The sequence below is a fragment of the Juglans microcarpa x Juglans regia genome, chromosome 8S (genome assembly GCF_004785595.1).
Source record: "Juglans microcarpa x Juglans regia isolate MS1-56 chromosome 8S, Jm3101_v1.0, whole genome shotgun sequence".
In the NCBI taxonomy this organism is placed as follows: Eukaryota; Viridiplantae; Streptophyta; class Magnoliopsida; order Fagales; family Juglandaceae; genus Juglans; species Juglans microcarpa x Juglans regia.
Window position 1 is genome coordinate 17,582,036 of NC_054609.1, and position 17,871 is coordinate 17,599,906.

Below are 17,871 nucleotides of genomic sequence, written 5' to 3' on the forward strand. Positions count from 1 at the left end.
AGTTAGATAGATGTATTGTGTTAAAAAACAATCGATTAATTTTTGAACTACATTGTATCTTCTCTATATTTTTAGCAAAATAATGTTATATACAGACTTCATTTTTTATACGGATCCCCTTTTTCAAAGGGCTCACAACTCAAAATCACATGATTTAAACCAAATCCAAGTCCATTACCCTCTCCTACTGTTGTGTTAATCTTAGTTTTATACTTAACTCTCTTTTACCCATAAAAAGTATATATATAAAAGGGGCAATGGTTTGAACTTTGAAAGAATACATATACTATTAATGTGATAGACGATCTGCTTGTGTGTCTATATATAAATAAATATATATGTTTAGAGCACTTGTAGTGGACTCTAACAAAATTATATTTTGGCCGAAATTTAACTAAGTTGCATAAAAATTCACTATAGTGGACTCAACAAAGCTACATTGTTTTTAACTTTCATAATTTTCACTGGCCAAATCTGGCCAACCCAAGTTGTTGGCCAAATAATATTTTGGCATAAAAAATTTCAAATTGCTTGCCAAATCCTGCCTTGTTGCACCGATTGTAACATGTCACAGGCACCAACTGCAGTTGGGAATGCCACTGAATCCATCTCAGCCCTTGACTCAATCATTTGATTAAACATATCAATAGCCAAATCAGGTTTGTTTTCCATGATGTACAACTTGATCAGTACACTCCAAGAAATAGTTTGGGAAAGAAGAAAATCAAAATACAAAAACATATAACCGTTGGAAAAAAGGCTGAAAAAAATATATCCATTTTAGAGATATAATCGTTGGGAAAAATGACTGTTGAAAAATTATATCAATTAAAAAAATATGACGGTTATAAAATAAATAAATAAAAAAAAGACCATTAGAAAATATTATCCGCTGAAATAATATGAATGTTAGAAAATTAATGTGTAATTTTTTAATAAGGAATAATTATTCAAATTACAATTATAATTAAAATAAATAAAAATGTGAAAATTAATATTTTAATAGAATAATAATAGATTTGGAGAGTCTATTATTTGATGTTGATGAAAAATGACTAGCTAAATTTATAAAGTAAATTCTCTAATCCAACTTTGTTGAGTCAACTACTAATGCTCTTAGAGGACTCGAGTGAGTACACATGCCACAATAAAACTTTCAGTAGTCATGCAGGACGACGTACACATTTTTTTTTAGAAAGGAAGAAGAAAGGAATAAAAATTACTTGATCCATCTCAAAAGACAACAAGAAATTCCTGAAAACTTCTTGTCCTCGATTTTCAAATAGATTTCCGGAAGATCAGAATTAATATGCTTTTCCCAATGGCAAATTCCTTTCTTCCTTTCACTCTCTTTCTTACCCCACAAATGGCACCAAAGAATGTTCTTTCTCCTCCTCCTCTCCTACCATATCTTTAACTTCCCAAACGATTCACTCTTACTCATGACTTCCCTATAAATTGATTAACTCACATTTACAACAAACAAACAAAAAAACCATCTGGGTTCTCAGCCTTTCTGTTTTTTCAAAAGTATCTTGTTCATATTTCTGTAGCTTTTCTAGACAAAATGGCTTCTGAGAAAGTCCTCAAGCGATCAAATTCAATTACAGATAGCATGCCGGATGCATTGAAGCAGAGCCGCTATTATATGAAAAGATGCTTTGCGAGGTAATATTTCATACATTCTTCCTCAATGTCAATGAACTGATTTTTCCATATTGCAAAAATAAATGACATTAATATCTGCACCTGCGACAAAATTAAGGTTTGTCGCAACAGGAAAAAGATTGTTGAAATCCCAACACATAATGGAGGAACTGGAAAATATCATCGAAGACAAACATGACAGAAGCAAGGTCTTGGAGGGCATGCTTGGTTACATCCTGAGTTCCACTAAGGTGCTCACGTAGTACTCTCTCTTTCATGCACACACAAGAGCACTCATAGGTGTGCAGGCTAGGGAAAGTTATTAATTACTCCTGAATACATATGACATGGTATTCTCAACATGTCACGACATATCTCGACATGTCACGGGACTAACCTTTTTCGTCTGAAAACTATGCAGGAGGCGGCTGTGGTTCCACCATATGTTGCTTTTGCTGTAAGACCTAATCCCGGATTCTGGGAATTTGTTAGGGTGAACTCCGAGGATCTATCAGTAGATGGTATCACTGCTACGGAATTCTTGAAGTATAAAGAAACGGTCTTCGACGAAAACTGGTAACTAATAACTAGTTGTGTATCACAGATCAGCCTTATGAAGAAAAAACCATTGGGAAGAATGACTTGAAATTTATAGTTTTCTTGGAAACTTGGTATCGTGTAATGCTTTAAAACTTGTATATTTTTTGAAAATCAATCACAAAAAGTATATCTAAAAGCATGGTTTTGAATTGTTTGGTTGTTTTTCTCCCTCGAGCTGAACATGGTAGTTCATCTTGCTGCTAAAAAAATGCAATATGTGATTTGTTGTGCAGGGCAAATGATGAAAATGCTTTGGAGATAGATTTTGGAGCCATTGACTTCACAACTCCTCGCATGACCCTTTCTTCTTCTATCGGTAAAGGTGTTGGCGTCATCTCAAAGGTTGTGTCCTCAAGGCTACATGGGAACCCTGAGAGTGCAAAGTCATTGCTTGAGTACTTACAGGCCCTAAATCATCAAGGAGAGGTATAAATGTAGCTCGCAGTTAGACACAAAAGGAAGAGAGCGATTACTTTGTTAATATTTTTGCTAGAAACTTAACGAAGATTATGCATTTTGTTCCAATTTTGCAGAATCTAATGATAAATGGAACTCTAGATACAGTCTCTAAGCTTCAAAATGCACTAGTTGCAGCTGAAGTATATGTCTCTATATTTCCCAAAGACACCCCATTTCAAAATTTTGAGCAGAGGTTACCATTCTTTCGATGTTTCCCTTCCTCAAGAAAGCAAGACTTATTTTGACATAAATTCCATTATATATTGAATGTGCATTTACTTTTCTTGCAGGTTTCAAGAATGGGGCTTTGAGAAAGGGTGGGGGAATACTGCAGAAAGGGTTAAGGAGACAATGAAGATTCTTTCTGAGGTACTCCAAGCACCAGACCCCACAAAGCTGGAGCTGTTCTTTAGCAGGCTTCCCACCATATTCAACATTGTGATTTTCTCTCCTCATGGCTACTTTGGGCAATCAGATGTCCTGGGATTGCCAGATACTGGTGGTCAGGTAAAAAATAACAACCACTTTGCAAAAATAATTGAACAATCTTCACTCAACTATTAATGTCACCTACTGCTAATTTTAAATAGGTGGTTTACATTCTTGATCAAGTAAGAGCATTAGAGGAAGAATTGCTCCTCAGAATTAAGCAGCAAGGTCTTGTTATGAAGCCTCAGATTCTTGTGGTGAGCTATCAACAATGAATTGTAATCAATGATTTTTCAACCACAGAAGACTATGAGGGATCAAAATTAGTTCTTTGTTTCACTTATTTATTTCATTTTACAGGTAACCAGACTTATACCGGAGGCTCGAGGTACAAAGTGCAACCAGGAATTGGAGCCTATTGTCAACACTAAACATTCTAACATTCTTAGAGTCCCATTTAGGACAGAGAATGGGGTTCTCCGCCAATGGGTTTCCCGTTTTGATGTCTACCCTTATCTTGAGAGATATACCCAGGCATACTTGCTATCAATCTGGCTCTCTTTTTTTTTTTCATTTCTTTTTCCAAAACAGTTTTCTTATTCAAGTGGTCTCCCTTTTCTCCTTTCCATCACTAGGATGCTACTGCTAAGATCCTCGAACACATGGAATGCAAACCGGACCTCATCATTGGGAACTACAGTGATGGAAACTTGGTCGCTTCTTTGATGGCTAGCAAGCTTGGAATAACTCAGGTTTAATCCAATTGTTTTGAGATTTTTTCCCGACTTCTGTCTTCTATAAACTAACCAAACTTCATTTTGCATTGTTTCCAAGTAGTTGATCAATTTTTTTACTGATTTATGTATGACTTTAATCTGAACTTTGGCATTTCCCAAAACCAGGGAACTATTGCTCACGCTTTAGAAAAAACCAAGTACGAAGATTCAGATGCCAAATGGAAGGAATTGGACCCCAAGTACCACTTTTCATGTCAGTTCACATCTGACATAATCTCAATGAATGCAGCCGACTTCATCATAACAAGCACATATCAAGAAATTGCTGGAAGGTTAGACTTTTAAATAGTTATCTTCAACACAGTTACACAACTAACATAACTGTGATCTTGTTAACTGGAGAAATATTTATTCTTCAGTAAGGATAGACCTGGACAGTATGAAAGCCATGAAGCATTTACGATGCCGGGACTCTATCGGGTAGTCTCGGGCATCAGTGTCTTTGATCCAAAGTTCAACATTGCAGCCCCTGGGGCTGATCAATCTGTCTACTTCCCCTACACGGAGAAACAGGTGCGTCTGACCGATTTTCACCCTGCCATTGAAGAACTACTATACAGTAATGAGGACAACAATGAGCACATGTAAGGCTAAAGTCTTCTCTTATAATCTCTTGATTACTACTCACAACGCCTCACTGTGACTACTGAAAATATCATTATAATGGGTCTAACATTGAAACTGATATATGCTTGGAACAGAGGATATTTGGCAGACAGGAACAAACCAATCATCTTCTCGATGGCACGACTGGATACAGTGAAAAACATTTCAGGACTAACTGAATGGTATGGAAAGAACAAAAGGTTGAGAAGTTTGGTAAATCTTGTGGTTGTAGCAGGGTTTTTCGATCCGGCCAAATCAAAGGACAGAGAAGAAATTGCAGAAATAAAAAAGATGCACGCCTTGATAGAGAAATATGAACTCAAGGGTCAGATCAGATGGATAGCAGCTCAAACTGACAGATATCGCAATGGAGAGCTGTACCGATGTATTGCAGATACAAAGGGAGCTTTTGTGCAGCCTGCATTGTATGAGGCTTTTGGCCTAACAGTCATTGAGGCAATGAATTGTGGGTTGCCTACATTTGCAACAAATCAAGGAGGCCCAGCAGAGATTATTGTTGATGGGGTCTCAGGGTTTCACATCAACCCACAAAATGGTGACGAATCGAGCAACAAGATAGCTGATTTCTTTGAAAAGTGCAAGACGGATCCTGAAAACTGGAACAATATCTCAAAAGCTGCTCTCGAGCGCATATACGAATGGTAATGATATTATGCTGCTTTGATATTGACAACCTTTCATTATGATTTTCATTTTATATTTGATTGTTCTTGCATTGTAGCTACACATGGAAGATTTATGCAAACAAGCTGTTGAACATGGGAGCAACCTATGGATTCTGGAGACAGTTAAACAAGGAACAAAAGCTAGCTAAGCAAAGATACATTCAAATGTTTTACAATCTCCAATTCAGGAATTTGGTGAGTTTTGATAATTATGCTGGACGTTGGATTCATAGATCTTGATAAAATAATGTTGAAATCATAGACATTTCCTTCTGACTTCTACACTTTGTGTCACAGGCAAGGAATGTTCCCATCCCCGGTGAAAAGCCCCTACAACCAACACCAGCAGCAGCAATAACTACACCCCAGCAACGATCACAAAAGCCGGCGACTGCACCCCAACAACCAACACTAGCAGCGCCATCCAAGTCTAAACAACCAGCGCCAATGTCGGCAACTGAATCTCAGCCAACACCAAGGCATAGAAGCTAACTCTAAATTTGACTTAACAAGACATACCATCATACTTGCTGAACAAAAGTTGCTTGATTTTCTATTTAATCATGTTAACATGAACATCTTGGTGCAAACTCATTCACATTTTGCATGTTTTTTCAATAGAATTTGACTTTAATTCAATGTGATTTATATCAAAACATGGAAAATGCTAGACATAATAGAAATTTTACTATGAAAGTCTTACAAACTTCATGTGATTGATGACACATCAGTTCGTAAACTTTCAAGTAATAAAATCTGTAGTACATCTAGCATTACTCATTAAAACACATCAAACTGCATTTAGGATCTTTGGCTAGCTTTGGAATATGAAAGGGTCCTACCATTCTGCCGTATTTCAACTAAAAAGAAACTTGTTTTATACACAGGAAACAACCTTCGGAGCAGCAGCAGCTTGGCAATCCACAAGCACGATGCCCTTGGAGTTGGTGGTGCTTCCTTATGTTTGGTTCTCTCTTTGCCCTTTATTACCTACTAATGAAGTTGTATCGTCGGTTCGAATAATCAAAGGGAAAACAAGATGAAGCGACGAGAAAGATCATTTAATTTCTCAATATGTAAAGGTCCCTGTATAAAATAAGATGTCTTTGGCAACGTTCTTTCTGTTTAAGACAAGTTCATTGTAAAGATCTTTGTTGCTTTGCTTGTAATGTAAATAAATTTGGTGTATCAATAAAAAGACTTATAAATATATTTATTCTTTAATTTTATCTCCTATAATAAAAGACTGACTGTCTAAAAAATTCTAATTTTTTTTAAAACATTGAGTTTTTTTACCAGTATATTTAAAAAAAAACTATTATCATTAATAATTGTCGGAGATCCACCTTATTGTGAGTGTTTATTTATTTATTATTTTTTTAACAAAATACTGATGTGTTATAAAAGAAAAATGATTCGTATAATTTTAAATTCTGTAAATTTGGTACATCTCGTTTAAAAAAATAGATAAATTTAAGATTCTAAGAAAAGAATTGTAACTAATATGTATTGTTATATTTATAAACGAATTATATAAAAGTAATCTTATAAATTGATGTAATTTTATCCGATCTATTAGATTTATTTTATAATAAAAATAATTTTATAATTTGATTAATCATATCAAATCACATCAATTTATAAAATAATTTTTTTATTATCTCTTTATATCTAAAATATTTTCCTTATAAAAATTGAAGCACAGAACAGGACTTAATTTACCTGACTGAAGTTGAAGGCCAAGTAATTTTAGTTGGACAGTGATTACTGGAGAATCCAGTTTCCTATACTATATGAATGTGCGCAGGGGCCCAGCAAAATCAGAACCAAGATCCAAGGGATTCGAACATAAGCCATAATTATATATAGTCGATGCAATGCATATTGATGAAATTCCGAAGAGTCGAGGGAATTCACTCTTTGCGGCCCCGAACAATCATCTCTCTAATGGAATCGTTGGCTGTGCCGCTGCCGGTGCGTTCCGGTTTGGGCTTGGCCGCGAATCCCATGAAGAAAAATACAAAAGCTTCGGCAATACTCTACCACTACCCGTGCCCAGACGGCGCTTTCGCTGCTTTGGCCGCGCACCTTTACTTCTCCGCCGCGTCTCTCCCGGTCCTTTTCTTTCCCAACACCGTATACAATCCCATCACACCATCACAGCTTCCCCTCCATGAAATCGGCGACCTTTACCTGCTTGATTTCGTCGGACCCCCCGGCTTCGTCCATGATGTCTCTTCCAGAGTCGACAGGTCTTTTTTTTTTTTTTTCGGTCGTCGTTTCTCTTTCTTTCTTTTTGCGTGTGACTGAGTGAGTATCTGTTTTTGTGGGTGTGTTTGATTCTTCAGAGTTGTTGTTCTGGACCATCACAAAACTGCGGTCGATAAGCTATCGGAAACACCTACTGGTGAGAACGTAAGTAAAGTTCTGGACATGGAGAGGAGTGGGGCCACCATTGCTTTTGATTATTTCAAGGAAAAGCTTATTGGGCTCAAGCTTCCTAACCAGGCGGTGGAGGAGGTAGAGGGTGAATTTGAGCGAGTTTGGCCCCTGTTCGAGTACATTGAAGATGGTGATCTGTGGCGGTGGAGGCTTCGAAATAGCAAAGCTTTCAGTGGCGGGTTGAAAGATTTGGGGATTGAGTATGACGTCCAGTTAAACCCCTCCTTGTTTCAGCAGGTGATTAATATCTAAGATTTGATTTTCCATTCCCAATAGTTATTTCTTTCTGCGTATATTGACTCATAATGATAAGTATAAAGCTTGAATTTTTCAGTTGCTCTCTTTGGATTTGGAGTCTCTAATTAATCAAGGCATGGTGGGCTTATCCCATAAGCAGAAATTAATTGATGACACTCTTATTCACTCATATGAAATTGCACTTGGTGGTGGGCGTTTTGGATATTGCCTGGTATACTCCTCTCCTTCTCTCTGGCTCCTAAAGATAAGGTATATGGATACTGATTATTCACCTTCTTTTCTAATTTGTAGGCTGTTGATGCGGATTCCATTTCAGAGTTGAGGAGTGAACTGGGACACCAATTAGCTACCAAAAGTCGCAATCAGAAGTTGAGGTTTGTGATTCTTACTTTTTTTTTTCTGTTTAATCGCAAGATTTGGTTCTCCTAAATTTTTATTTCTTCTTCACTTTTAGTTCTTCTGTATGATATTTGTTGCTTTTGGTGGTTAACTTCTTGCGTTTATAATTATATGCTTGCGTGCCCAATATGGAGTGTGGAGAATGGTATGTGGATTGCTTGTAATGCTATCATTCCCATGAATGCCAGATGAATTGAACGTTCATAAAGATGTTAAAGCGAAGCTAAATCTCATATAGGAGGCAAATTAAAGTAGTCTCATATAAGCAACAGAGAAATGAAAACTTTTACTGAAATAGTATGTGATACTATACAACTCGGATATGGTATTGATAAAATTCTATTTTGGACTTTGAGATCCCTAAACGTAAAATTTTTTCATAAGTCCTATTCCGTTATCTTCATTTTTTCAAAGTGCAATCCGTATTGTTTTTGCTACTTTTTCAGGCCATAAGCATTCACCAATGAAATTTTTATGCCAATACCATATCTCACTTGTGCTTACTTGAAAATTGATTCCATTTATATATCCAGATGTTAGTTAGTGTTTTTGCTTGTACGTGTACTCTAAAGGTAAACATTTTGAACTTGGTCCAGATTTAATTCCATTGAAACTGTACTACATGATCAATTTCCTAGTGTTTAGACGGGTCTAGGGATAATACTGATCTCACAACCAAGATCCATTGCATTACTAGGGACTTTGAGATGCCATAGTCATGTAACACATTGCAGGTCCCATCCTCTGCATTTTCACCATTTCTATCCATGTTGTTTCTGTTGCGTTTTTGGGGCTATGAGCTCTCATATCAAGCAAGTCAGATCATTCTCATATAGTTAACGAAAGAATTTGTTTGGAGATGCTACTTAATTACTTTTCGTTTCCATTTTACCAATTTATTTTTCATTTCTTGTCCTCCCTTTAGAATTAAACTTGAATATATATATTGTCAACTAACGTGTGGAACTCCTCCATTTGCATTAAGTTGACTTCTGTCCTTGATGTGTTTTTCTAATTATCCTTTTAAATTTTCATAAGCCAATGTCATCTTATTTTTTTTTTAAATAATAATAATAATAATAATAAATTGTGGGTGTGAGAGGATCCTCGCCATGCTTACGTATCTATCATTCATTTCACATCCGTTTAGGGGCATTGGAGCTGTTGTATACAGAGTTCCTGAGCTTGAAAATGACCAATTGCTGAAGATAAGCCTTAGGAGTTTGGACTGCGAAGACACTACACCCATCTCAGAGGTTGTTGGTTCATATATATATATATATATATATATATATATATATTCTCTCAATGAATGAAATTTCCTACCCCTTAAGAAGGGGACATTTGGTAATTGCAGTTGAAAGAGCTAAATGTGCTTTGCAATTACTTCTCAGGAATTTGGAGGTGGTGGACATCGAAATGCCAGTTCTTTCATGTTAAGCCCCACAGAGTTTGAGCGGTGGAAGGTTTGCCAGAGTGTTTTAACATAGGCAAAAGCAAAATGGTCATCAAGGTGGCCATCAGAAATGCTAACATCAACTCAACAGGTTGTATTTCTAGTTTGTGTAATTTTATTTGGAATCTTGTACATTAATATTCTTTTGCTTCAGTTGAAAAAAAGGAGAAGAATACCATGAAGTAGTCGTAGACCCACCCACATATGCATGGGAATAATTAAAATTTTTAAATAGAAATTTATATATGTAATTGCTTAGAATGCTTTTTATTTTTAGTTCTCATTAGTGGATTTCAAGTGACAAAAATGAAAGTATCAACACATTCAAAAGATATCAATTTGATCCAAATAAAAAAGAGATACATATAGGCCAGGGGTCAATATCAGTGTGTGCTAGGCTGTGGAAACTTTGGGTTTTAAGCCCTCCCATTTCCAATGTCCATACTGTTGCCTAAGTAGGAACTAGTGAAACCAGCTTAAGCTATATACATGTTGGCTTCTCTTTTGCAAACCCATCTGAAAAAGAAGGGAGGCAGCGGCGGCCGGTGGGTGAAAGAGGTGATGTTGGTGGCAGTAGTGTAGAGGATTGAGAGGGTGAAAGGAGGAGAGATCAAATCAAGCACAATAACCTTAGGAATTCCTCTGAGCTGAAAAGGATTCGGGCTTGATGCAAGAATTTTTAGTGTATTTTTCATGTTTTTATATTCCGGTTTGGCTCATCCTGCCCGGGATCGTATTTTTCGAAGAGATGATCAGTTTGGGAGTGTCAAAACATCTACGAGGAGAGTAGACTTACCTTATTATCAAAATTAGTAGCAAATTAGTACTCCAGTGATGAGATTAGTAAATAAAAATAATTTGTAATAAGTTCACATAAATTATGCAATAAATAAAATCATCTTTGAGAAAGCCCCTATGTTAGCAACTTGATATTTATAATCTGATTATATATGGATGAGAAATACTTTGATCATAAAAAAAAATCACAAAAATAAACATTGATGTGGTACGTCAGATTGTAAAGTTATTTTTATTGTAAAATAAAGTTAATGTCTCACATGAAACCATAGTTTACTTTTGTGAAATCTTTTTGTGATTGTAGCACTTTTTGAGATGGATTGAGATCCCTTACAATTTATGCTAAGCCTAAATTGTGAGAAACTTTGTCTAATTAGAGAGAGAAAACAATAACTCTTTATATAATTATATCCATCAAAATTCATGAGTTTTAACTCTTTTCTTTAATAAATAAGTGTAACTCTTCATAGCTTCTTTTAATTTTCAATCATCTTAGTAAATTTCTAATTAAAAAGGTACAGTTGAAATATTAAAAAGTTACAGTTTATAAGTTTATTTTATGAAATCTTTTAATTATACAAGTTGTAACACTTTTATAGAAAATTAAGGTCGTCGATTCGATTCAGCCAGGCTTATTGTATGCTTAAATGTACCTAACACATGCACAAGATCAGATATCATTTTCATTCTTAATATTAGAAGTACTGCTATATATAATTAAGTCGTTGCATCCGAAAACGCTTGTATATATATGTACTGCATGACATGAAATTTCAGCCTTTGCTGGCATGCTGCTGTAAAAATTGAAGGCTCAAGAAACTTCAAGAAAAAAGATTAATTAAGGGATGAGATGATCAGCTGTATATATAAAGAAATAATCTCTGCCTGATCTCTTCCCTTATGGGTGCATGATGTGTAAGCTCTCAAATCCAACAATAACAAAAGAAATAAAACGACAAAAAAAAAAGGGAAATATTTAAAAAAAAAACCCCAATATTGTAGGGTACTCTGTCTGATAATTTGAGTAGTACTCTACTAGATCAGCAAAACCCAACCAATGCATGCCATCATATATATCCAATTGGATAAAAATTAATCAACAAGTGAGAATTGAGAAATCATGATCTTAATGATCAGAAACTGTTCTCAAAAAGTGTTTTTATTTTATAAAAAATATATATAATTTTTTTTTTTTGAACTGTTATTTAACTCTTTATAATTAGTTTGTGAAAGCCATGGGACAAACTTCTTCACCACCAGTACCCTGCATAGCTACGTTAGAAGAACAGTACCATGCATCGTCCGTGATGAACTGCATCCACGAATCATCTTTTTCTTCCTGATGATGATCATCATCATCCATGCAGCATGATGAAGATGCCATGGTAACATCTGGGGACATGGTTAATTCATGATAGTCATTCATTACATGACCAGCTTGTGAGCTCTCAAGTACTAATGATAAACTGCTACATTGCCCAGGCGCTTGCTCTTCAATTTCAAAGCAGATTCCATTTTTCTTGAACACGCGACAGAGTGCATACGTATCCTGCATGAGCATAAGATCAGAGTGTTATATATATAAGCGTGGAAACTGATAAGGGAGGGAGAGAGAGAGAGAGAGAGAGAGAGAGAGAGAGAGAGAGAGAGAGATAGAGATCTAGAGAGAGAGAGAGATTAGTTAATAGATGATCCCTGTGGATACCTAAAGCCTGCAATTAACCAAGGCCAAAAATAGTTTACATGAACAGTCAATAATTGGGGCTGAAAATTATGGTATATATGTAGATTGCTCCTGCATGCATCAATAGTAATTCATGTACTGCCAAACAATGATATCTGTATTTATTCTACCGGCTTCATGCATATATATAGAATCTAAACGTGCAAGAATCTTCCATCTTTCGGTCTATATTGAAATAATTGGGGAACTACTCGAAGTTGGACACGAGAGATCGATCAGTAATATTGCACAATGATTATCGAAATACGTACTTCTGCATGCAGCATGATGCCTAGCTAGCTAGAATCTTTATGGTTTTAAGTTGATATCCATTGGCTTGTTTTAATAATGTTTGGAATAAAGTAAAAAGTAGGGTAACCGACACCTTCTTACGTACACATGAAAGCGATCTAGCTGGGAGTATGATGCTTTTGGAGCTGCACAGCATGCAATAGCTATACTATACGTATATAGTACTTATGTCTCATTTGAGAAAGATCGACAAAGTACTGAAGCAACACGCGCGTACTTCAAATATTTCCACGCATGCATGACATGCACTTGAGAAATCTAGCTTTGCTTGCTAAGATCACCAGTGCATGCAAGCAACGAATATATATATATATATATATATATATATATAAATATATATATATATATAATATATGTGTGATGATCAGCCATTTAATTTGTTAATATGCAGTACAATAAAATTACTTTTTTGTGACTAGTTATTTTTTGTAAAGACGATTATTTCATACTAAAATGAGTCAATTTTCGTAACAAATTATAATCATTCTCGTCGCAAATGCTATTTTTCTTATAGTGTTAATTAATTCCCAGCTCGCTCCTACCTAGCTAGGTTAATTAATTAATGGATACATCATGAGCGATATTGATGATCAGAGTGTGTAAATTCTGATCGTACAGTAGTTAAGGTGTGAAAGAGGTTTTGGTGAAGGAAATAATTAAAGCTAGGCAAGTAAACATTATGCTTTTCTCACTTGGGGAAGCATCGAACTTCATGCCTTTTGAAGTCAAGTACTAGTGACGACATTTGTATATATGGGGGGAAGATCAAATTAAGAATGTTCTGTTATGAAAACTAGTAGAAATAAATGAAAATATCTATCTATCTATCTATCTATCATCATGTAATGAATCATGCTGGTTATCATTATATATCAAGATTTTTAAGGTTTCTTTTGCCTTAAAAAAGCACTTCCCAAAAAAGAAAGGAGCGAGCCTGGGGTGGAGGGTCAGAGTTAGCATGCGGTTGATTGGAGACTTGAAAAGGAGTGTTGGCATCAGAATCTGCTAGCTAGCTTTTACTCAAAACGCAGCCATTAATTAAGATCAGCCAAAAACCATGCATACAAAGAAATTATATATGTTGTATGTGATCATGATCAAAACAATATATTAGCCCATGCATGATAAATCAGAAGAAAATGAAGTTCTTAATTAAGGAGGATGATGATCATTTTTTCCATGTTAATGCTAGACTGCTAGCTATTTTTCCATTGACGTCGAACAAGGCTAGCTGCAAGGAATTAGATATCCTAATTTGGTGAAGATATATATATATATATATATATATATATATATATTGAACTTTTGATTTCCCCCATGTGAGCAATTTGCAGTACTACAAGCTTTATCGAAATATCATGATGGTTTTCGTTAATTAGGGCACACGTACGAAGCTCATGATCAATGATCTCAGAGCTCCAATTTTACCATTAATGTCCTGATTTTATTCATGCATGATCGATCCAGATGATCAGCGTACGTACACATGAACACTAATGCATGGACATGAACCTACGACGACCTACGTACGTACCTGAATTCCCGAGGTGTCTTCGAACTCCTTGTCGTCGAGGCGATATTCATGCATGACCCAATCAGTTCTAATCCCCTGAGGAGCTCTCCCTCGGTAGTAAACCAATGTCTTCTTCATTCCAATGTATCGGTTCTGGCATTTTACCCTCCTGTCTTTTCCAGTGGATTTCCAATATCCAGCTCGAGTTGCTCTGTTTGTTCTATATCCATTTGGGTATTTTCTATCTCTGGGTCCAAAAAAATACCATTCTGGGTCTCTACTCGGCAAAAATGATTTTTCTGCAAGATTTCATATATATATATATATATATATAGAGAGAGAGAGAGAGAGAGAGAGAGAGAGAGAGCAAAATTAAATTCAATGAAAAGAAAAATGGCAATAAAGTAGTGCTAAAATAAGTATGAACATGAATATTTGAATACAATGCCTGAAACATTCTCAATGCCATGCATCTAACATAAATCAAACTGAGAAATTAGTGACATAAACCAAGGAAAAAGAACAAAGAAACCTAGCTAGTTAATGAAGTTGAAGGGTGATCAGGAGGAGGAGGGAGGGAGGAAACCTGCTAATTCCCATGGTTCACATTTGTAGAGATCAACTTCAGGAATAATGTCGAGTTCAATTTCTTGGCAATTGATTTTCCTCTTGAGATAATAATTTACAAGCTCTTCGTCAGTCGGATGAAACCTAAAACCAGGAGGCAGTCCGACTGGTGCCATTTGAGATCTTTCCCTTAACAATTGATGATGGTGATCTCTTGATCTTTTGTTGAAGTATATATAGTCGTTCTTTTTCTCTCTTACGATCACTAGCTACCACGCTCATCATCATCATGATTTATACACAAAAAGGATTCAAAGTCCTTTGTCTTTGGCTCATTTTTCACTCTCCTTAATAGATTCTCGACAAACGTTTCTTGCAAGCCCTTTCCTTTTTATACTATATATATACATACACACACATATATTATAAAATAATAATACTTACAGCTTGCATGTTGTTCCATGAAGTTCTTAATTTAGTCGAAATTCACCGCTATTATATATTAATCCTGCTTTGATTAGCTAGCTGCATTATTTTCATTGCCAACATTACTTTACAGGTGAATACAAGACTGTCTAGGTCTGATGCATGATCAATATATGGAACTAGTACTGGAATACTGCATGCACAAGTACTGCTTGCTGAGAGAGGAGGATTCATTGCTATACATACATACATACATATATATAAATATAGATTCAAAATTATCCGCTAGCTATACGACTTTTATTACTCTAATTTGTACGTACGTTCGCAAAAATAGATCAAGTCCTGCAATTTTTTCCCTAAATAGTCGCATAAAATTTACACAAGTACAACGTAAGATTAAATCAGGTTTGGTTTGCTAGCTAGCTATATATGTATCATGTATCCATGATGACCCCTCAAATAGATCTGCAGCATGTTTCTGTCATTACAACAGAACATCTTTTACTACCCTGTCACGAAAGACAATATTTTAGGAAAACATCTTTTAAGACGAAATTTGTTCGACTCGCGCGTTGGATCGGGAAAAATTTCTAGACAAATGTATTTTGTCTTCGAACAAAATAAATTTCGTGAATAATATTTTTATAATTTTAGGCCTTTTTGCAGCGACAAAATAAAGTAATAATGCTAAATATAAATCTTAAAAAGACAAGTTCCTATAAATTCTTTATAAAAAATAGATCCCACTAAAGAAAGAATAATATTTTTATAATTTTTTAAGATGAAGTTAACTTTTTGGTTGTACAAACTTTTTTTTTTTAAATAATCCTTTTGCGGCGCTTAATACTCGTCGTAAAAAGTCTTCAATTTTGTCGCTAGCTAGTTTATTGATGCGGCGCTTGATATTGGTTAGGGCTAGCTGCACTCGTGACATCAAACAAAATGTGCATATAATATATACAATAGTAGTAGGTAACGTCCAAAGGACGTTTGCCTAATTTATTATTAATATTCTTTATTTCTTTAATTAAATTATATAGATCAATATTACTTATATTATAATTTGTTGATAAAATTATTGTATTATCATTTATTTTGGACGATACATGGTGGATGCTTTGATCTGTTATCGGTGAGTTACTGAAAGAAAATAAAGATATTGAGAAATTTTATATTTTCTTTCATCTCCTACACTCTCTTACCTTGCAACCAAACAAAGAAATACCTTACGTTCTTTAATGAATTTTAATTGTTCATTGTTTGAGCCACTTTGTTCTTTGGATATTGCTACGTCCACAAAAGAGTTTTACCGAAATTCTTTAATGAACGTTACAAATTTTTTTTTTTTTTATTTTCTTTCACTATTTTTAAAACTATTTAAATATTTTTTAAAAATAAAAAAATCATATATTAATTTAAAAACACTTATTTAATCATTAAGTAAAAAGAAATTAAAAAAATTTCGATAAAGGATTTCGGTAGACATGTTCTATGGGCATAGTATTTTCCTTCATCAAAACCCGAGACAACAACACCATTTCTCCCTCACACCACCTCTTCTCAGCCAACCGCCTCCGCATGTCGACGATACCACGAAATGTAAAGGAGTGATGTGCAATGCACGTCTTCCTAGTGACTAATATTCACATAATATAAAAATAATATGTTTTTTTAAATAAAATTAATTAGTCAATAATTTAATGCACAGGAACAGAAAAATAAATTTTAACAAGCATCATAATGATAACAAAATATTACAGTAATATGAGTAATATGAAAATTAAAAGATTTTAGATATTCTAGTAATAGTTTTCTTAGCAAAATTTATGAATTGTAGAATTCAACCATACTACTCAATGACCCAGGGAGCACTAAAAAAATACAGAGTCTTTTATTTCTATATTGTTCTCACATTTTTTCATCATCAAAGTAAATCTCTTCTATTTTGGAAATTCCAAAAATATTATAATAGTAGAAAATCATTTTATTTAAATAATTTTAGTTAATTAAGAATATTATGAGATTTAAATTATATTAAAAATTATAATTATTTATATGATTTTATTCTATTAAAAATATTTAACAAAACTCAATCATTTATTTAATGATGAAATATTAGTATTTTATAAATTAAAGTTGAATCTATATTTTAATTATATATTTTAAGTTAGTTTATTTTTAATGTTTTAATCTTCATTGTTAGATCAATTCTGGAGATTCAAGATGAAGGGTTGAGATTTAAAATCTCAAATCCTAACTTTTTCTTTCATTTTTCCCACTTCCCTCTCTCTCCTCCCTCCCTCCCTCCCTCCAGCCACACGCCTCTCTCCCTCTCAATCTTTCCTCCTCGGCTCCGCCCAGTGCAACCGGCCGCCGCTATTGCGCCACCACCAAGCCCAGTCACAGACGACCTTCCCCACGCCGATCTCATCCCCACAAACCTCTCTCTCTCCCCCGCAACAGGTCGAAACCCTTAGCCCTCTCTCTTCCACTACACGCACGGGTTTCTCCCCGTAGAGTCGCAATTAGCCACCCCTACGGCACCGCACCACCACCACCAGCCCTACGAGCTCATCCCCACAGACCTCTCTCTCTCCCACCGCAATAGGCTGAAGCCCGTAGCCCTCTCTCCTCCTCTACACACACGGGTTTCTCCCTGTAGTGTCGTCGTTAGCCACTCCTACGGCACCGCACCACCACCACCAGCAGCCTCAGCCTTGTTCTTCACTGACGACCCCTCTACTTCCTCT

General features: G+C 35.2%; 3 protein-coding genes across 4 annotated transcripts; 2 read left to right on the forward strand and 1 right to left on the reverse strand.

The window, feature by feature from the left end:
- Window positions 1–1,449: 1,449 nt before the first annotated feature.
- On the forward strand, window positions 1,450–6,448 carry LOC121244914 (sucrose synthase 7-like). 2 transcript variants are annotated; one of them, XM_041143158.1, is made up of 16 exons: window positions 1,450–1,530; window positions 1,611–1,668; window positions 1,766–1,898; window positions 2,069–2,223; window positions 2,481–2,673; window positions 2,781–2,899; window positions 2,997–3,213; window positions 3,297–3,392; window positions 3,496–3,669; window positions 3,771–3,887; window positions 4,038–4,204; window positions 4,292–4,516; window positions 4,634–5,200; window positions 5,281–5,419; window positions 5,522–5,703; window positions 6,112–6,448. In XM_041143158.1, the coding sequence occupies exons 2-16, from the start codon at window positions 1,616–1,618 to the stop codon at window positions 6,245–6,247; spliced, it is 2,673 nt and encodes an 890-aa protein (XP_040999092.1). In that variant the 5' UTR covers window positions 1,450–1,530; window positions 1,611–1,615; the 3' UTR covers window positions 6,248–6,448. The 2 variants fall into 2 exon arrangements, with proteins under 2 accessions (XP_040999092.1, XP_040999091.1); XM_041143157.1 differs by having other exon boundaries at window positions 1,463–1,668.
- Window positions 6,449–7,029: 581 nt separating this feature from the next.
- Window positions 7,030–10,030, forward strand: LOC121244966. Its single transcript, XM_041143224.1, has 6 exons — window positions 7,030–7,476; window positions 7,573–7,903; window positions 8,001–8,135; window positions 8,216–8,298; window positions 9,474–9,579; window positions 9,718–10,030. The coding sequence occupies exons 1-6, from the start codon at window positions 7,097–7,099 to the stop codon at window positions 9,811–9,813; spliced, it is 1,131 nt and encodes a 376-aa protein (XP_040999158.1). The 5' UTR covers window positions 7,030–7,096; the 3' UTR covers window positions 9,814–10,030.
- Window positions 10,031–11,590: 1,560 nt separating this feature from the next.
- Window positions 11,591–14,988, reverse strand: LOC121244048 (NAC domain-containing protein 86-like). Its single transcript, XM_041142091.1, has 3 exons — window positions 14,712–14,988; window positions 14,147–14,424; window positions 11,591–12,126 (listed from the first exon to the last, which is right to left on the reverse strand). Exons 1-3 carry the CDS (start codon window positions 14,866–14,868, stop codon window positions 11,797–11,799), a joined length of 765 nt encoding a protein of 254 aa, XP_040998025.1. The 5' UTR covers window positions 14,869–14,988; the 3' UTR covers window positions 11,591–11,796.
- Between the last annotated feature and the right edge of the window lie 2,883 nt (window positions 14,989–17,871).